Raw genomic sequence first — 18,412 nt, 5'->3', positions numbered from 1 at the left:
ATACAACAGTGACAAATTTACCGGTATGTTGGGTTATGTGTTAAGGGCAATAGCTGATAGAGCTTGTGATCTGTTTTACAAAGAAGTGCAAGAAGAACTATTCTCTGAATTAAAGGGGAAGTGCTCTTTGCAATGTATGGTACTTATGAATGACATTTAGCAAACTTTACTATCTTACTCCTTCCTTCCCCAACATCACATCCACTGCAGGGGATAACAGCAGTTGCAGTCCAACACATTTGCAGAAACAATTAGAGAAAGTAGTCTAGAACCAGAGAATGTTTGATTATCAGATATGGGTTGATGTCTAAATCTCAAATATTCTGGAAAACCATTGTTATATGGAGTAACATATACTGATGTTTCCTTAAATACTACAAATCAATTATATGGCGGCCTCATTTCCACATGATCTCACTCCGGAAAAACGTAAGATCCATGTCCAAATTCATCCTGAAAATACTGGTGCATTTCCATTTCCCCCACAAAACAGCACACAGGCAAACAATTAAAAAAGAAGGTCACAAGAAAAACATTGTGTGCTAACAACACATTTGGTCTCCCCCCACCAGGAATTAGCAACATAAATTTGTCATTTGTATCAATAATCTTTTTAAACCCTACATATAAGGAAGTGCAGTTTTTCCGTTTCTTTATATATTCAGTCTGTTATAAAAGAATAGAGTAGAATAGAGTAGAATAGAATAGAATAACAGTGTTGGAAAGGACCTTGGAGGTCTTCTAGTCCAACCACCTGCTTAAGCAGGAAACCCTACAACACTTCAGACAAATGGTTATCCAACATTTTCTTAAAAACTTCCAGTGTTGGAGCATTCACAACCTCTGGAGGCAAGCTGTTCCATGGATTAATTGTTCTAATTGTCAAGAAATTTCTCCTTAGTTCTAAGCTTCTTCTCTCCTTGATTAGTTTCTACCTATTTATTGCTCCTACCCTCGGGCTTTGAAGAATAGGTTGACTCCCTCTTCTTTGTGGCAACCCCTGAGACATATTATAGGCTGCAGGGTTTTCCCATGTTGGACTGGAATAACAAGAAAAAAGTACTGTTCACAGCAAAATAAAATTGCTATGACCTACAATCACATCACCTGTTAGACTGTTACCAAAGTAGTTTCACAACCAAATATCTGCCAAACCCAAGTTTTGTTTGCTACTGCTAAAACAAATGCACCTTTTAAGTATAGGTGGACTCACAAACTTTCATTGAGAATGCATGATAGTTGACAGTTGCAATACAAATTATATACTATCTCATTTCAGTGAGGGGAGATGGAAAGCATATTAAAATGGAAACTTGGTTTAGTTCAGAACCTTTCATATATATTTATAATAGATAGAATAGAATTTTATTGGCCAAGTGTGATTGGACACACAAGGATTTTGTCTTGGTGCACAGGTTGTTTATATATTGGCTAAAGGATGTAGTTTTCACTAGCCATTTGCACAGACACTGGAAAGCCATCTATTTAGACAACTTTTTGAAAGACTACCTGAATTCTATAGGCTATGTGTGTCATTAAAAAAACCAGCATGGGCTGCAGAATCTACTACATGGGTGCCAAACATTGATCATGTCACATGACGTACAGAGGACTTTGCAGAGCCCAAGTGGGCGTGGCCTGCACGTGATACATCTGGCCTGCAGGCTGCCAATTGGACATCTCTAATCTACTATATGTGGATTGGAAAGGTTTCCCATTCTGATGTCTAAGACCAAGTTCCAACATTCTTAGATGTAGCACTGATCATGTTGGCTGGGAATTCTGGTAGTTAAAAATCCAACATATCTAGAGGCAACAAATCAGAGCCGAGGCGGCGCAGTGGGTAGAGTGCATTATTGCAAGCCACTAATGCTGACTGCTAGATCTGCAGGTCAGCGGTTCGAATCTCATCACCCACTCAAGGTTGACTCAACCTTCCATCCTTCCGAGGTGGGTAAAATGAGGATCCGGATTGTGGGGGCAATATGCTGGCTCTGTTGAAAAAATGCTATTGCTAACATGCTGTTCTGCCCTTTGTTAAAAGGGCATTATAAATAAACGTTTTTTTAAAAAAGAAAATATTAAATATACAGCAGAATACACTCAGAGATACCGTAATTGCAACTCCAATAAAATGTGTAGTAATTATTTTCCAGATCCGTAGAAAATAAATGTATTAATAAGCCATAACTACTATACAGCTGCGAGAGCAATCATGGGCTTCCCAAGGTATGCCCATGTTACACCAACACTCCGCAGTCTGCATTGGTTGCCGATCAATTTCCAGTCACAATTCAAAGTGTTGGTTATGACCTATAAAGCCCTTCATGGCATCGGACCAGAATATCTCCGGGACCGCCTTCTGCCGCACGAATCCCAGCGACCGGTTAGGTCCCACAGAGTTGGCCTTCTCCGGGTCCTGTCGACTAAACAATGTCGTTTGGCGGGACCCAGGAGAAGAGCCTTCTCTGTGGCAGCCCCGACCCTCTGGAACCAGCTCCCCCCAGATATCAGAGTTGCCCCCACCCTCCTTGCCTTTCACAAGCTCCTTAAAACCCACCTCTGTCGTCAGGCATGGGGGAATTGAAATTTCTCTTCCCCCTAGGCTTATAGAATTTATACATGGTATGCTTGTATGTATGAGTGGTTTTTTTAAATTGGGGTTTTTAGATTGTTTTTAATATTAGATTTGTTTACATTGTCTTTTTATATTGTTGTTAGCCGCCCCGAGTCTTTGGAGAGGGGCGGCATACAAATCTAATAAATAATAATAATAATACTTTCATACAGCTTTACTCTTCTATGTTTTGCCAAGAGTGAAGAATTGCATAAGCAACTGTTTTTACAGATTACATGATCTTGCCACTTTATATACCGGTATGTTTTGGCAAGGCATTCAACTCATCATGTGAGCAAATACAATGATTACAAACTCCAAGATACTAATACACGAGGATTACTAAAAGAAAATAAATTGAAAAAAATGTTTTTACTGCACTTATTACCCTTGAAGAAGGGAAGAAGGGAAATTGCTATATTTTTGTATTGTATGGAGGCCAAAGACAATAACGTATCAAATGTTGCTATTGAAATGCAGCCTGACAGATATTGCCACTCACAATAAACATTAGCCCAGTGTCAATACAATGAGCAATAGCATTTTAAAAAGAATTCAATTCGTTTTAGACTTTTTTTTACATCTTCAGAAAGTATTTAAATATGCACAATGATAGAAAGATTCAGCAATACGCAAAATAGAGGAATCATTCGTAAAAATTACAAAACGTGCTGAGACGTTAAATCCTTTGATCCGAGAAAAGACAAATTTTAATTCCTTTATTTTAATGGCTACAAAGACTGTTTTTAAAATTAAGCTATTAAAGTAATCATTAAAATTAATCATTAAAGAAATTTATATAGCCACTCAGCTGACATCTGGGTGGCGATATCTATGTTTATTGCTGATTGGGAGGCCCTTATGGGCTTTTTGCATAGAACAGGAAAAATACATTTAAGATTTATGGTTTCAATGATTACATAGGATAGATTCTGTAAAAAAGACAAGTTACACTGTAACTCTAAAGTAAGTGGTAAATTTATAATTGTACTTATAGCTGATGTAAAGGAAATCTGAAGTTACTTATCTGTAACTTCCCCCCTTTCTTGCACTTTTGCACTTTTAGCTTTACTTTCAATTTCTCTTTTACTTTATCACTGTGTACACCAGAGTTCACTTACTTTGTGTACACCAGAGTTCACTTACTTTCCCTACCAGTTTGCAAATGTGAGTGCATGCATGTGTGTGCATGCTTGCTTTGCGCATGTGTGTGGCCTTTTGCACATGTGCTTTGTTTGCACACACGACTTACATACATGCGCATGGCTTCAAAACATGCCTAAATAGGATGGCATAGAGCCAGGGCAGGTGGGTGGGCTGACTCACAGGTTGCTACCAGTTTGCTCGAATCAGTCTGATTCGGCTGAATACCACTTCTGGTGTACACATGCATAGAGAGTAGTAGTATGCATTTAAAAATTAGAAAACTGCAACTTTCTTCAAGAATGAGATGTAAGGCTCTCTACCCATTGCAAATCCCAAAAGTTATGGCTTCGTAAATGTTTCAAAAATTCAACACAATGTCAAATTCAGTTCAACTTAAGGTACGTACAGAGTTATCCTTAAACTTCCTTCTCCTGAAAAGGCAATGCATAACTTTTTAGGTAAATTCAAATATTCAGGATTTTAATTTTCTTTCTATTTTTATCTGTGTCAACCAGGTGAACATTTTACAAAGCTGAAACACAGGGCAGATATGAAATAACATCCCCTTCAATTCTGCACTGTCCGGCAATAGAAGGATGAAAACAAATATAAGTAAAAGTCTGTTTGCAGGACCAGACTTTCCTTGTTCAGACTATGACATCACAAACTCTTTCTATGGTAACCATTGCTACTGTTAAAAGTCTGAATCATCCCAAGAGATGACCAATTAAAAGCAACAGGACTGGCTTTAGATCCTGCCTAGGACTAGGGAAGGAAATGAGGGAGAAGGAAAGTACAATTTAGTCAGCTCAATTATTTCAATGTAATGAGCTTCAGAACCACCAACTATATTTAGATTTACCTACAGTAAAAATACTGATTTATAATGGAAATTTGGTCTTAAACACTTAGAAGTTTATACATTTATGTGTACATACAATACACATCATACAATACTTCATATATTGTAGAATTCAGAAATTTATGATCAGGAAAGCAAAGAACATCAGCTCATTGACCACAATGAATGTAAACAAACTGATTTTAAAATGCTTAAAAGTATATACATTTGTATGCATTCATATACCATCACATATATCGTATCATTTGACCTCTTAAACACCCACACTACTTAATCTGAAGAACATTAGATATCAATATAGGTCCTTGACTTGGGACCATACCTGACCTCAGAATGATGGTCATAAGTCATGTGCGTCATTATGTGCGTCACAACAAGACTGCATCTGATTTTAAAATAGATACACAATTAATACAAATTTAAAGTAAACTGCCCCAAACTCAGATTGCAGAAAATACGACTTCAGCAACAGAGTGCTCAATGCCAGGAATACACTATCTGACTCTGTAGTTTCTTCCCATAACCCCCATAACTTTAACTTTAGACTGTCTACTGTTGACCTCACCCCATTCCTAAGGGGCGTGCATAAGCACACCTAGGTGCCTATAGGGTGACTAGACTAATTAGACTAAAAATAAATAAGTATAGGGTGACTAGACTAATTGGTTACTTTCCATCCTCACTGGGTGACTGTCTCAGTCACTCTCTATGTGGCAAACTTACTTTCTCAGAATTGTTACTATGGGGGGAAATAAAAGGAGGAAATACTATGCCTTGTGCTCCTGAAAGAAAGACAAAACATGAAACTAACAATAAATAAAAGTCGCTGTGAGAAAGGCGGCATAGAAATCTAATTAATTAATAATAAATAAATTAAATAAATAAATAGTTTTTATTCTAAAGGACAGAAATTCAACTGTGCTCCTGCGCACTTCATAGAACAGCCATGAAGGCCTTGGAAAAGATAATTCAAATGCCACATGTCTATTGTTAAGTTGTTAAGTTAGTAATAGGGTTATTACTGTCCATGAGTCTGGCTTCCCTATTGACTTGACTTGTCAGGAGGGTCACAAAAAGCGATCAAATGACCCAAAGTTGGCTCTTCTATAACACGTGGACTTCAACGCCCAGAATTCCTGAGCTAGCAAGATTGGCTCAGGAATTCTGGGAATTGAAGTCCACAAGTCACAGACGAGCCAACTTTGCCTACCCCTGACCCAGAGAATACTGAAACTGTCATAAACACGGGTCAGTTGCCAGTCGTCCGAATTTTGGTCACGTGATCATGGGAAAGCTGCAATGGTTGTGAGTGTGAAAACTGGTCACTTTTTTTCAGTGCCGATGTTAACTTTGGTCACTAAATGAACCGTTGCAAGTTGAGAACTACCTGTAATTAGGAGGTGATGCTCAGAAGGTGGAATAGCAACTTTAAGACTTCAGAATGGCTTTGAGCAAGAAAAAGCTTCATATGATACTGACTGAAAAGAATAAATACCACTGGCAGCCTCTTGAGTTCTTACCACTCAGACTGCCAAGAGTTTATTTATTTATTATTTATTTATTAATCAGATTTGTATGCCACCCCTCTCTGCAGACTCGGGGCGGCTCACAGCAATAATAATACAATGTAAACAAATCTAATATTTAAGTTAATTTAAAAACCCCAATTTAGAAACCAATCATACATACTAGCATACCATGCATAAATTTTATAAGCCTAGGGGGAGGGAAAGTGTCAATTCCCCCATGCCTGATGACAGAGGTGGGTTTTAAGGAGCTTACGAAAGGCTAGGAGGGTGGGGGCAACTCTGATATCTGGGGGGAGTTGGTTCCAAAGGGTCGGGGCCACCACAGAGAAGGCTCTTCCCCTGGGTCCCGCCAAACAACATTGTTTAGTTGACGGGACCCGGAGAAGGCCAACTCTGTGGGACCTAACTGGTCGCTGGGATTCGTGCGGCAGAAGGCCACCTGACTGGAGATTACTTGCTTGCTTTAGTTCACATGGTCTGCTTTTCTGTATCTTTCAGGAAATCCTTGGGGATGACAAATCTATCATCCATATTCCTTTTGTGCTGAAAGTCAGCAAGCAAGTTAGTTGACTTAAAATACACAACAGACTATTTTCAGCAGCATCAAACCTAACTGAAACCATCCGCAGGAAAAGGATTATGGCTATAATAAATTCCAGAGTGAACAATGCTTCCCTATATGAGAAATGCTTTTGAGTTACAGTTTATAACCTCAGAAATAATATCTTAGAGAATGAAAAGTGACACACTGGGGAGCATTCAGGTGATATGTAAAAGTGACAATCTTAATTACCCTTGTTTGTTCTATGCAGTGACAAGAGTATAGTATTTTATCTTATTCATGAACCATGTACTTCATCAACAGCTAATCAGACTAAAACAGAGCATGAGAAAGTTGTTTCTGTCCATGCAATTTCGAGAAGCTACTTAAAAGCAGCCTATCTGTTTGAACACACCCATCATAACACAGCCTTATTCTGTCATTGCATTGAATCATCTCTCAAAGCTTGATCTACTCAGGTAGCAATATAATTACTTTCTTATGAGGAACAGGATTGTAAAATCTGCCAGAATTAGGATTGGGAAAATGAGGTTCTATACTCAAGATTTCTCTTTATTATAAGAATGCGACAAGATGATAACCCATTAGTTAACTTCAACTTCACTGTGTTATCCATTATACATTAAGGCACTGTTTCCAAACCTTGGCAACCTGAAGATATTTGAACTGGCTGGGGAATTCTGGGAATTGAAGTCCAAATATCTTCAAGTTGCCAAGTTTGGGAAACCCTGCATTAAAGTACAATTCTTGTAACCCAGCCTCTAATATATGTAACTCAGGTACACATACATTGCTTCTACATATTTTTGTTAAGTGTTAAGGAGTGAGTATGCAGAGTAACCCTTGAGTTACCAAGGATGCACAGAGAAAATGTGGAGATGGCAGATATCCAGCAGATAGCCCAGGAATACAAATAGTAATTCAGATAACCAGATATATTAAGTGTATAAATGTTATTTACTTTGGCAAATAACTTAGTCAAGAATAATCCTAGTCATACACAATTACATCAGTCAATACCCTCAATACATATATAGTATTATAAGTCTCTCCCAATACATTAAACAATATAAGCCTTGCTTACAAAATACATTAAACCATCATTTCAACAGTTCTATAACATAGTCACACAGACAAACCAGAAATAGCAGAGAGTAATTAGAGGGGGTGGTGGTGGTTGGTAGACTTCTGGCTTCCTCTTATGGCTAACTGCAGCGCTAACTTTTAAAGCTATAGTGTTATAATTCATTTAAACATACATCAATAGTTTGTTTATACATTGCCAAACTCAACCAGTGATGTACATAGTACTAACAACTTTCACACTTTCTCTTCCTTCTTTCTAACACTCATTTTTAGACTGATATTTTTGATTGTTTTTAATTATTATCTTTCTATGCCAGGGCATCAAACTGGTGGCCCATGGGCTGGATGCTTCATGTGCAGGCCAACCCCATCCCAGCTCCACAAATGGGAAAAAGTTCATGAAACATCATGTGACAGCAACATGACACCCGGATTTGACACCCGTATTCTACGCCATAATTGTCATATGCACTAACAGGACTGTACAAAATAACAGGAGCACAGTGCAATGCGTAGCTGTCAGGAGATACAGTTTAATACTTGATACATATAATGTAGCTGACAAACAAAGGAGAACTAAGGAAAAATTTCCTGACGGAAGTGGGACAACTTGTCTCCAGAAGTTCTAAATGTTCCAAGGCTGGAAGTTTTTGAGATGATGTTGGACAACCATTTGTCTGAACTGGTGTTGTGTATCCTGCCTAAGCGGGGGTGGTGGTGATGGTGGTGGTGTTGGACTAGAAGGCCTCCAAACAATCAAAAATATCAGTCTTCCAACTCTGTTATTCTATTCTATTATAAATACCACATGTGCTAACAAATATTTATTCTGTAATTAACACTACAGTGGGAGATAACTGTGACTGGGTTCTCACACTGCAATAAGAGTGATTTACTAAATAAATCACAACATGCACTCATGAAACTAGTTAAGTCATTATCATACAATGACTTATGAGTGATATAGGGATACAGAAGAATTTAATATAAAATACAAACCTAGATAAGACATAAATTAGAAACAGCAACAAGATGAAAGACTACTTGAATGTCAAATTGACAAGATTATCTCAACCATAAATGGAGATACAGAGCTAAATTAAATACAGAAAAGTGTGCCTTTTAATTTCTAAGCTTATCTACATCTATACTGTAGTTTCATATATTAATGCGGAATCATCATGCTGCCCCAGAGAGACCCAAGTTCAACTTAACCACAGATGCTCAAAATTGAGCACAGATGCTCATTCTCTCCAATAAAAGAATACATATCTTACAACATATGCAATATGTTGAATTGTGGAGTCCTTCTGGTTCTCCAAGCTTGTCTGTTTGATTGCAGATGTCTCATTACCCAACTATGTAACATAATCAGTGCTGGTGAGCATGGAGGTTGCTCCCTATTTAATATACAGAAGCCTGCCCTACAATATTGATGAAGATGAGGCTTGGGAAACTGGGAGGCTCCAGTCCTCTTTCTCTCTTAAGTCTCATTTCTCTTACAACACTGCTGGTGTGCTAGGAGGTCCATATAGCCTCCCTTGAGTTCCTGAAGCAAAAGGATATAAATCTAACCAATAAATAAAATGTATCACCAGAACATCAGTTTAGCAAGACATCATTAACTTGTATAAGACAAAAGTTTCCTCCAAATTGCCTCAACAATGACAGAATGAAAAAAACATCTGCTCATAACAACATATCAAGACAACCATGCAAACCAGCCACAATGCCCTCAATTCATAGAACAGGTCACTTAGTCCTTTCTGGATGAAACAGGAAACTAAGCTGCTCAAATACTCTTGAATAACAGACGTAATACTGAAATTATCGTGCTCAATTCTGTTTTTACTTTTGTTTTGCCAAGGCTGCAACTTTGCAATTCAAACATTTTGTACTGTCTCTAACTCCATTTGCGCTAAGACCACCTATTCTCAAAGGATAAGGAAACGCCGAAAGCATCATCACTAATGGATCCACAATACACACACACCACCAAAATATTCAAATCTTGAAACGTAGGATCTTTACAGCGATACAGGGGCAATAACCCTTTACTCTGTGCTGCCATCTACCTTGGGGCCGTTTCACCATAGTAACCGATGAACAGGGGCATCTGGGAAAGCATCGTCCACTGTTCTCTCCGGGCGGAAACGCATCTACCAGTTGAAAGCAACATCCCAACTTAGTAATAAAAAGAAGTCACCACTTGTGCTTCACATGGCGTCCATCTCAAGTTCTTAGAATTATTTCAGTTTCATTTAAATGCCCCCAACCTCTGTCACACCCGATTAATTTGCTGGAACACCCCCCCCCCCCAAGTCCTCGATCCAAGAAGACAAAAAGCCAAGGAAAAAAAAAACAAAAAACCCAAGCGGCGCCTTGGCGATTGTTCTCCCTCTTAGGTCTTGTACGGCTACTTTTAAGGGCATCCAAGGGACAACGGTCCCGGCCAAGAAAAGCAGCATCTACTACCCGGCAGCCCTCGGAGAAAGTCTACTCACAAGTTTCAGCCACGCGGTCTGCTTGCCTGCTTCTTTGCCCTCGGTACGAGAGATAAGCCCCACAACTGAAATCCGGCTGAGCCGCTTGGGGAGGGAAAGAATCGCCCAGCCGGCGAAGGGGTGGAGAGAAGAGGCAGAGGCAAGTACCGCCAGAGGCTGGGAGCAAACTTTCGCCCTCCCAGCTGGAGCCCGGTTGACTCACCAGCGCTGCCTCGCTCAGGGGAGTGCGAGGAAGGCGCTGGCACCCAGAGCCGCATGCTCACAACCGCCTCGTCCGCCGCCTCCTCCTCCTCCTCCGCACGCGCTGGGGCCGCCGCCCGAGGAATTCTCACACTTGGCGCTGCTCTGCCCCACCTCCTCGGCAACACCTCGGCGCGGCGGGAGCGTGTTCGGGGGAAGGGGAGACGAATCACTTCAACCCCCCCCCCCCCCAAGCTGAAGAAACGAATCGCTGTCCCCAAATATATATATATATATATACTGTACATGAAAACTTTCTTCGGCAAGACAGGAAGCCGGGTTCCCTCAGCTGCAGAGAGAAGGGGCGTAACGCTGCTGATGGCTGCTTTGCGGCCTGCTGAAAATCCCCTCAGACGCGAGTTAATTTGCTCGTAGAAAGAGCTTTGGCCTGCTCCGGAGCCTCATTCGGGCCGACTCCAATCCCGGAGCGGTCAACTCTCCCCCTTGTTGTCCTCGTCTCCCCTTTGCTGATGCACCGAGCAGGTCAATTTATCTGGCCTCACTGGACTAAGTTCTTGGTGATGGTGGCATGACAGGATTATCTCATCTAACGCGCAGGTCACCTTGAACTAGTTTGGTTCGTTTGGGATTTAAGGCATCATGTTATGGGTCAGAGCCAGTGAAGGGGCGTGCATAAGTGCACTTATGTGCCTAATGTCCCTGTTCTACTGTCTTATTATCCTATTACTACGTTCTACTTATGTTAATATGTGCTATAATACTATACTTGTTTAACAAATAAAATAAAATAAAATAAAGGGCTACCAAATTTTTTACTACCACACCGTGGGTGTGGCTTATAGTTATAGTTAGTTTATAGTTTATTAGATTTGTATGCAGGGCACCCTGTATTTTCTTTCAACATCTTTCAGTGCAAATTGGGTGCTCTGGGGTGGAGCTCCATTTTCACTACCCCACTCCGTCCCCTATCCAGGCATTAGCTCACCTCTGGTCAGAACAGGGACAGATTCCCATTACCGCCGCTACCAGTGCGCTATGCGTGCAGCTTGTTCTTTTGCATGCACACACACTTTTGTCAGCCTGTTTTTGCTTCTGCGCATTTGCAGGAAGTAAACTTTCGCAAGGGGGACATGTGTGAATTTTTTTTTGCTTCCACACATGCACAGAAGCAAAAAATTGCTGAAATCTTGCTTGCACACGCATCCCCTCATAAGACTTTGCTTCCTGCACATGCGGGTAACAACTCAATACTGAGTCAGAGGTCTTCAAACTTGGCAACTTTAAGCTATGCTGGCTGGAGAATTCTGGGAGTTGAAGTCCACAAGTCTTAAAAGTTGCTAAGTTTGGGGACTCCTGCTATAGGTGCTGGGATTTTGAAGAACCTTCGCAATAGCACTTAGACTTATAGTGCTTTACAGCCCTCTCTAAGCAGTTTTACAGAGTTAGCATATTGCCCCCAACAATCTGGATCCTCATTTTGCTGACCTGGGAAGGATACCTGGTGGGATTTGAACTGCTAAACTGCAGGCAGCCCATAGTCAGCAGAAGTGGCCTGCAGTACAGCACTCTTAACCACTGCACCACCAAGGCTCTTAAACTGACATTGGTCATAGGTCACCCAAGATGCCACTTTTGTTCCTTGGAGCTCATCTGATAGCCACAGAACAAAAAGCTAGAACCAACAGAGGAAGGCCCCAGAGGTGTTTTTCAAAAGGCAACTAGATTTTCCTGTTTTTTTAATTTGTAAATGTCCAGTCGCCCTTTGAAAAGTGGCTTTGGGACAACCATGATCCTGATTATGAGAATCTGAGGGGTCCTTAGTGTTTTCCAAACTTGAATGTTTTCTTGCAAACATTTGGATAATGAAACATCTGCAAGAAAACAGGCCTTCATTTCAATCCTGAGCTAGAAATGTTCTCCTTTATTGGACTGAGAATCTCTATAGACAATGGAGGAAGGATGAAAGATATAGTTTTATCTTCACTGGAGGGAAGGTGGGTATAAGTATCTCTTAATTAAATGGACTGCCTTATGCAGATAGCCAATACCATGTTGATACCTGCCTGCAAAATGCAGGCTGCTCTTGTATTCTTATTAAAGTATACCAAAGACAGGCCTATTTCTAAATCATATGGTAGTTTAGAGAAATACATATTTTCACTTTTAATTTAAAAAAACACAGTTGCAATTAGTAGATATTTGAACTTGACACAGGTTCAGTGTGATTACCAAAGCATCTCATAATGACTAGCTCTTTGAATACAGTATTTGTAATCTACTGTCATTCAAAAATCATTCAGTTGACTTGTTTCCCAGTCAGTGTTCTTAAGACTACAGCCTTAAATCATTTTGTTCCTGTTTAGACTACTATAGAATTATTTTTTAAATGCCATGCTAAACGTGTCTGAAAGATAGAGCAGCACTGGCTGTAATAACTTATGAAGAAAAGCCCCCCCCCCCTATCATTTTAAAAGAAAAAAGATAATTGATGTGCATTTTTCCTAAATGTAAGAAAACATTTAAGTACATTTATTTTAAAGGTCTCTCAAAATCTTATCTGTGCCAAAATTATTTCAAGGTAAGGAAAACTTAGTTGGCTCAATTTAACTTGACAGCTTTAATGATGCAGTGCTTCTTGGTTAGCTTATGAATCTGAATACTATATATATGTGTGTGTGTATGTATATGTATATACACACACACACATATATACAAACATATATACATGCACGCACACACATATCCACTTTGTATGCCGCCCTGAGTCTTCAGAGGGGTGGCATACAAATATAATAAATTATTATTATTATTATATTATTATTATTAATTATCCATCCATCCATATACGTATACTGTACATGCACACACACATAAATACATACATACATACATACATACATACATACATACATACATACATACATACATTCATAAGCCTGTCTGATTCTTGAAGTGCAAATCCTGCAGTGGCAAGTCATCACACACCTCACAGAATATGAAAAACCTGGGATTTAAAGCCCCCCAAAACCCTTGCTTTGTGCAAATATGCTAAACCTTTATCTCTTATGTGAAGCAATTTTAACGTGTTAAAGAAATCAGAGCAGTTTAGGAGCTCTACAGCAGTGATTTTCAACCTTTTTTGAGCCGCGGCACACTTTTTACATTTACAAAATCCTGGGGCACACCACCAACCAAAATGACACAAATCTAATAAATAAATAAATAAATAAATAAATAAATACATACATACATACATACATACATACATACATACATACATACATACATACATAAATAACCCCCTCATATATATAATCCCATGTAACATCCCCTTATAAATACAGTCAATCATCAATCATCCCTCCTGAAATTTATACCACTGTCTCATTTATGGGTACTTCTCCTGTCTTTCCCCCTTTTCTCTCTCATGTTTCTCATTTCTCTCTCTTCCTCCCTTTTTCCCTCATTCCTTCTCCCTTTCACTTCTCCTCTTTTTCCATCCCTGTCTCTCTCCCCCCCTTATGTGTGTGTATGTATACACACTCCAACCATTTCCAAAACCAGGTGAGGGCTGGGGTTTAATTCTCTTTTATTCTTTTCAAAAACAGGTGAGGGCTGGGGGGTTTTTCTTATTATTTGGGTGCTTTTTACCATATGCTTCAAGAATCACCTCTCTCTCTCTCTTGTTTCTCTCTCCTCTCATTCTCTGCCTCAATCATTTTCTCATTTCTCCTCCCCCTTTTGTTCTCATTTCTCTCTCTCCTTTCCTCTTCCTGTCTCTCTTGCTTTCTTTTTTTTTCTCTCTCTCTTGCTTTCTTTCAGTATCTCTTGCTATCTCTCTTTTTCTCTCTTGCTTTTCTTCTCTCGTGCTTTTTCTTGTTCTTTCTCTCTCTCTGTTGCTCTCTCTCATTCTCTTATTTTTTCTCTCTCTTTTCTTTCTCTCTCTCTTAGTCTCTCTCTCTCTTGTTCTCTCTTATTTTCTTTCTCTCTCTTTCATGCTTTCTCTCTTTTGTTCTTTCTCACTCTCTCTCTCTCTCTGTTGCTCTCTCTCGTTCTCTCTCTTCCTTTCTTCTCTGTGGAGGCCAGCGAAGGTTTCCCTTAGTTTGAATGTTCCAAGCAAGCAGCCCCTTTACTGACAGCCCAGGACGGGACTGTGAGAGGGGTGGGCGTTCCCACAGCGCTTGGAGCGGCTAGCGGCCGGATCGCCAGCGCCGCTGCAGCCACCGCTGTGGAAGAAGCCGCACCCCAAAAAATCCGGACAGAAGGAAGGATCGGGCGGGCGGGGACAGCCACAAGTGGAAGCCTCAGCCCTGGAGCCTCCTCGCCCCCATGGCTTCTCATCGATGCCTCTGCCTGCCCGATCCGCTGGAGTGCTAATAGCAGCGGCGGGCAGGAGCCCCCCCCGCTATTCCCGCCGCCGCCACCGCTATTAGCACTCCCGCGGATCGGGCAGGCAGAGGCATCGACGAGAAGCCATGGGCGCGAGGGGGCTCCAGGGCTGAGGCTTCCACTTGCAGGAGGCCCCCCCCCGCTATTCCCGCCGCCGCCGCTATTAGCACTCCCGATGCCACAAGTGAAAGCCTCAGCCGCTGCTATTGCCACCGTGGGGAGGCAGGGGCAGCCACGGCTCCCTTTATTCCTACTGCCGCACCTCCCTGCCCCTGCCTCCCCACGGTGCCTCCGGCCAAACGCGCCCCTGGCTTCTCCGCCCTGCCCCATTGCCCGCCCACTCTCCTCCGCTGCCGCCTCCTGCCTTGGGGCGAGCAATCCGGGAGTCCGGGACTGTGTGGCTTTGCGCCATGAAGAGAAAACGGCAGCAGGGAAAAGTCGGCCGTTTTCTCTTCATGGCGCAAAGCCACACAGTCCCGGACTCCCGGATTGCTCGCCCCAAGGCAGGAGGCGGCGGCGGAGGAGAGTGGGCGGGCAATGGGGCAGGGCGGAGAAGCCAGGGGCGCGTTTGGCCGGAGGCACCGTGGGGAGGCAGGGGCAGGGAGGTGCGGCAGTAGGAGTAAAGGGAGCCGCGGTTGCCCCTGCCTCCCCACGGTGCCTCCGGCCAAACGCGCCCCTGGCTTCTCCCCCCTGCCCCATTGCCCGCCCGATCCGCCCACTCTCCTCCGCCGCCTCTCGCCGCGGCACACCTGACGGTGTGTCGCGGCACACCAGTGTGCCGCGGCACACCGGTTGGGAAACGCTGCTCTACAGTATATGGATTACTCTGAAAATGAACAGCTACAGCAAAAGCCAGAAAAATTTCTTTGGCCAGAGATTTCAGCATATGTGCATGGTTAGAAGCCTATCATCTTTTAGGGATGTTTACTTCTCTGAAAGTATTTCAGGAAACATACTTCAGAAGACAGATGGTACATTCATGTCTCACTGACTTCTAAACCACTCTTTTCAATCAGAAGCACTGACTTGCCCTCATCTCTGTAGGTGGTCATCCAGAAGAAGAGCCAAAGGAAAAAATACCAGTTGCATCAGGTTCTTAGTTAGCAGCTTTTGTGGTAACAGGTTTAGATTGTAGAGATTATGCAGACATATTTCCAAGAACTTCTTGGGAATGTTCTGTCCAGTGCTAAGTATATATTTTAGAGTTATTTAAAGATGCACGGACAACTCTTCCATCAATGTTTTTCTCCATTTATCCCTGTGGCTGTTCACATTTATCTAAATAAATTCATACTTTTTTATCTCATTAAACAAACAAACCAGTTAGAGTAAGATTGTGTATTACAAGGAAACCTATTCCATTTATAACTCTGATTCTTATTGCCTTCAGATCTTTCTACTAATGAAACTTTTGATCAGGCATGTCCAGCTCATGGCCCACAGTTCACATACAGCCTCACAAGGTAATACAAGATACTGTATATTCTTTTTTGTTGTTATTTATAGACATTAATTATATTATGCATTTTATATGTGGCCCAAGACAATTTGTCTTCACTCAATGCAGTCCAAGCAAGCCAAAAGGTTGGCCAACTTTGCTTTAGCTGTTGCTGAAAATCTGTACAATTTTTTCTTTGAGGTCAACTAAACTCAAGTTCTAATTAGTATTTTTTAATACAACATTATAGAGTTTAGGCATAAATACTTTTCGAATGGTAATCTGTAGTTCTATAAATTTACCACACTTCTGCTATACTTTGGCAACATATAATGCAACATTAATACATAGTAAAATTGCACTTTGAACTGCACAGTACAATAAGAATTAATACTTTCTTACCACCATACTGTTAAAAAGTATCCAAAGTACACGTTTATTTGTGAGACAAGGCCACTTTCTTTCCACAAGTAGAAACACTTCCTACATTGCTATATCTGTAAATCTGAATGCATTTATAGAATGAGCAACTGATACATGCAGCAAATAAGCAATATTTTGCTTATGTAAAACACTTAATTTAATCATAATTATTTGTATAGTATTCTATTTGTACATCAAATAGAAATGTGCACCAGATTTCAGTAAAGCCTTTATCCCAAAGCAGAGTCATTAATTAATTAATTAATCCCACCCTATTCCATTCAGTTTTTCCCACAAATTTGTTGTGCTGTGAAGAATGGCATGATATTTATATTAAATATTATAATGGGAGAGAACATTGAATTTAGTGACTATTGAAATCATTAGTCCTGGACCATAGCATCTTGTAAGTTAGAAAGACTCTACTGTTTAAAAGATGCTCTTAGTATTATTACCTGCTTGTCCCACTGTTGTCTGGTCTTTGGTCTTTCATCCTGAATGGTTGTATGACTATTTTCTGTGACATGCATTAGTGAGCTAAATAGGCTCAATGACCTATTTTTGAAAATAACAGTGAATCAATCCTGTTTATTTCAATTTCAGCCCTTGGTAATGAATTCTAGTGAATGGGAACTGCCATTCTTATTGAGCTGTCTTTCCCCCTCAAATCTCCTTCAAATTGTGTCTAAAAATTGAGAACATTATTTCCCACTATCGGTGTTATTTATTTAGCCTCCCAACTCAACCAAATGACAGGGGGGGGGGCTTACTTCTGTGAAGTGCAAAGTTACCTATATCTAAAAAGAAAGAAATTTTCCAAGGTGTGAAAGCATTAGTTATAATTTTGAATATCATTCATTATCTTTGAGAATTAGCAAGGGGAAACAATTACAGAAATATTACAAGCAGCAATCCTGAAAGCATTTGTATTTTTTGGATTCTTTTCCCACTGAAAAATGAATCTAGGGTGACTTTATGTTTTCAGCCTTAAATTAGCTTAAATTAAAATTTTGCTTTCAGAGGAGTTTTACAGAATTCTGACATTGTTTTCTAATGTGTGTACTTTAAAGCAATTGGACAGATAATTCTGAATGTCATGCTATTTTAAAAACAGCAGTTTGAGTTTAACAATGTGCAGTAATCAGCAATCCATTTAGAACAAAGGAGAAAAAGTTAATTTACTGAGAGGTTAATGGAATCCTTAAAAATTACATCCAGAACTGTACTACATCATATGGATGAGCATGTGACAAGGTTTTAGAAACAACATTTACCAAATGTCACATTTTAAAACCAATTTTAAATAGCACTGATATTTTCCCTATTTTAGAGCAATCTTGGCAATGTTTAAGATGCATGGATTTCTATTTCCAGAAGGGTGGCTGGGGAATTCTGGGACTTGAAGTCCATACTTTTTAAAGTGACCAGTTTAAACACTGTTTTAGAACATTCACTCTTAAAAGGTACACACTGGGACCAGAGCAAGGTCAGCACAGTACTCTAGATCAGTGTTTTTCAACCAGTGTGCCGCGAGACATGGTCAGGTGTGCCGCGAAGCTCAGCAAGAGAGAGAGAGAGAGAAAGAAAGCAAGAGAGAGAGAGAAAGAGAAAGAAAGAAAGAGATAGAGAAAGAAAGAGAAAGAAAGCAAGAGAGA

The 18,412-nt window shown here is 40.5% G+C and overlaps 1 protein-coding gene across 12 annotated transcripts in view; it reads right to left on the bottom strand.

The window, feature by feature from the left end:
* The window catches only part of DLGAP4 (DLG associated protein 4), a 401,980-nt gene that overhangs the window by 53,364 nt on the left and 330,204 nt on the right, over nt 1-18,412 (bottom strand). Inside the window, exon 1 of one of the 12 annotated variants that reach the window (XM_070744830.1) lies at nt 10,793-10,892. The exons of 5 other annotated variants lie outside the window; for them this stretch is intronic. Coding sequence is in view for 2 of the 7 variants with exons in the window: in XM_070744827.1 (XP_070600928.1) it covers nt 10,509-10,563 (55 nt within the window). In the remaining 5 variants the exon portion in view is untranslated. Of the gene's footprint in view, nt 1-9,877; nt 9,933-10,306; nt 10,692-10,792; nt 10,893-18,412 lie in introns of those variants that run through there. 6 more of the 12 variants (XM_070744836.1, XM_070744827.1, XM_070744833.1 and 3 more) reach the window with 6 other exon arrangements.

The sequence above is a fragment of the Erythrolamprus reginae genome, chromosome 3 (genome assembly GCF_031021105.1).
Source record: "Erythrolamprus reginae isolate rEryReg1 chromosome 3, rEryReg1.hap1, whole genome shotgun sequence".
Classification (NCBI taxonomy): Eukaryota; Metazoa; Chordata; class Lepidosauria; order Squamata; family Dipsadidae; genus Erythrolamprus; species Erythrolamprus reginae.
The sequence above is the reverse complement of the archived record's forward strand: the minus strand, read 5'-3'. Positions and strand labels throughout refer to the sequence as shown.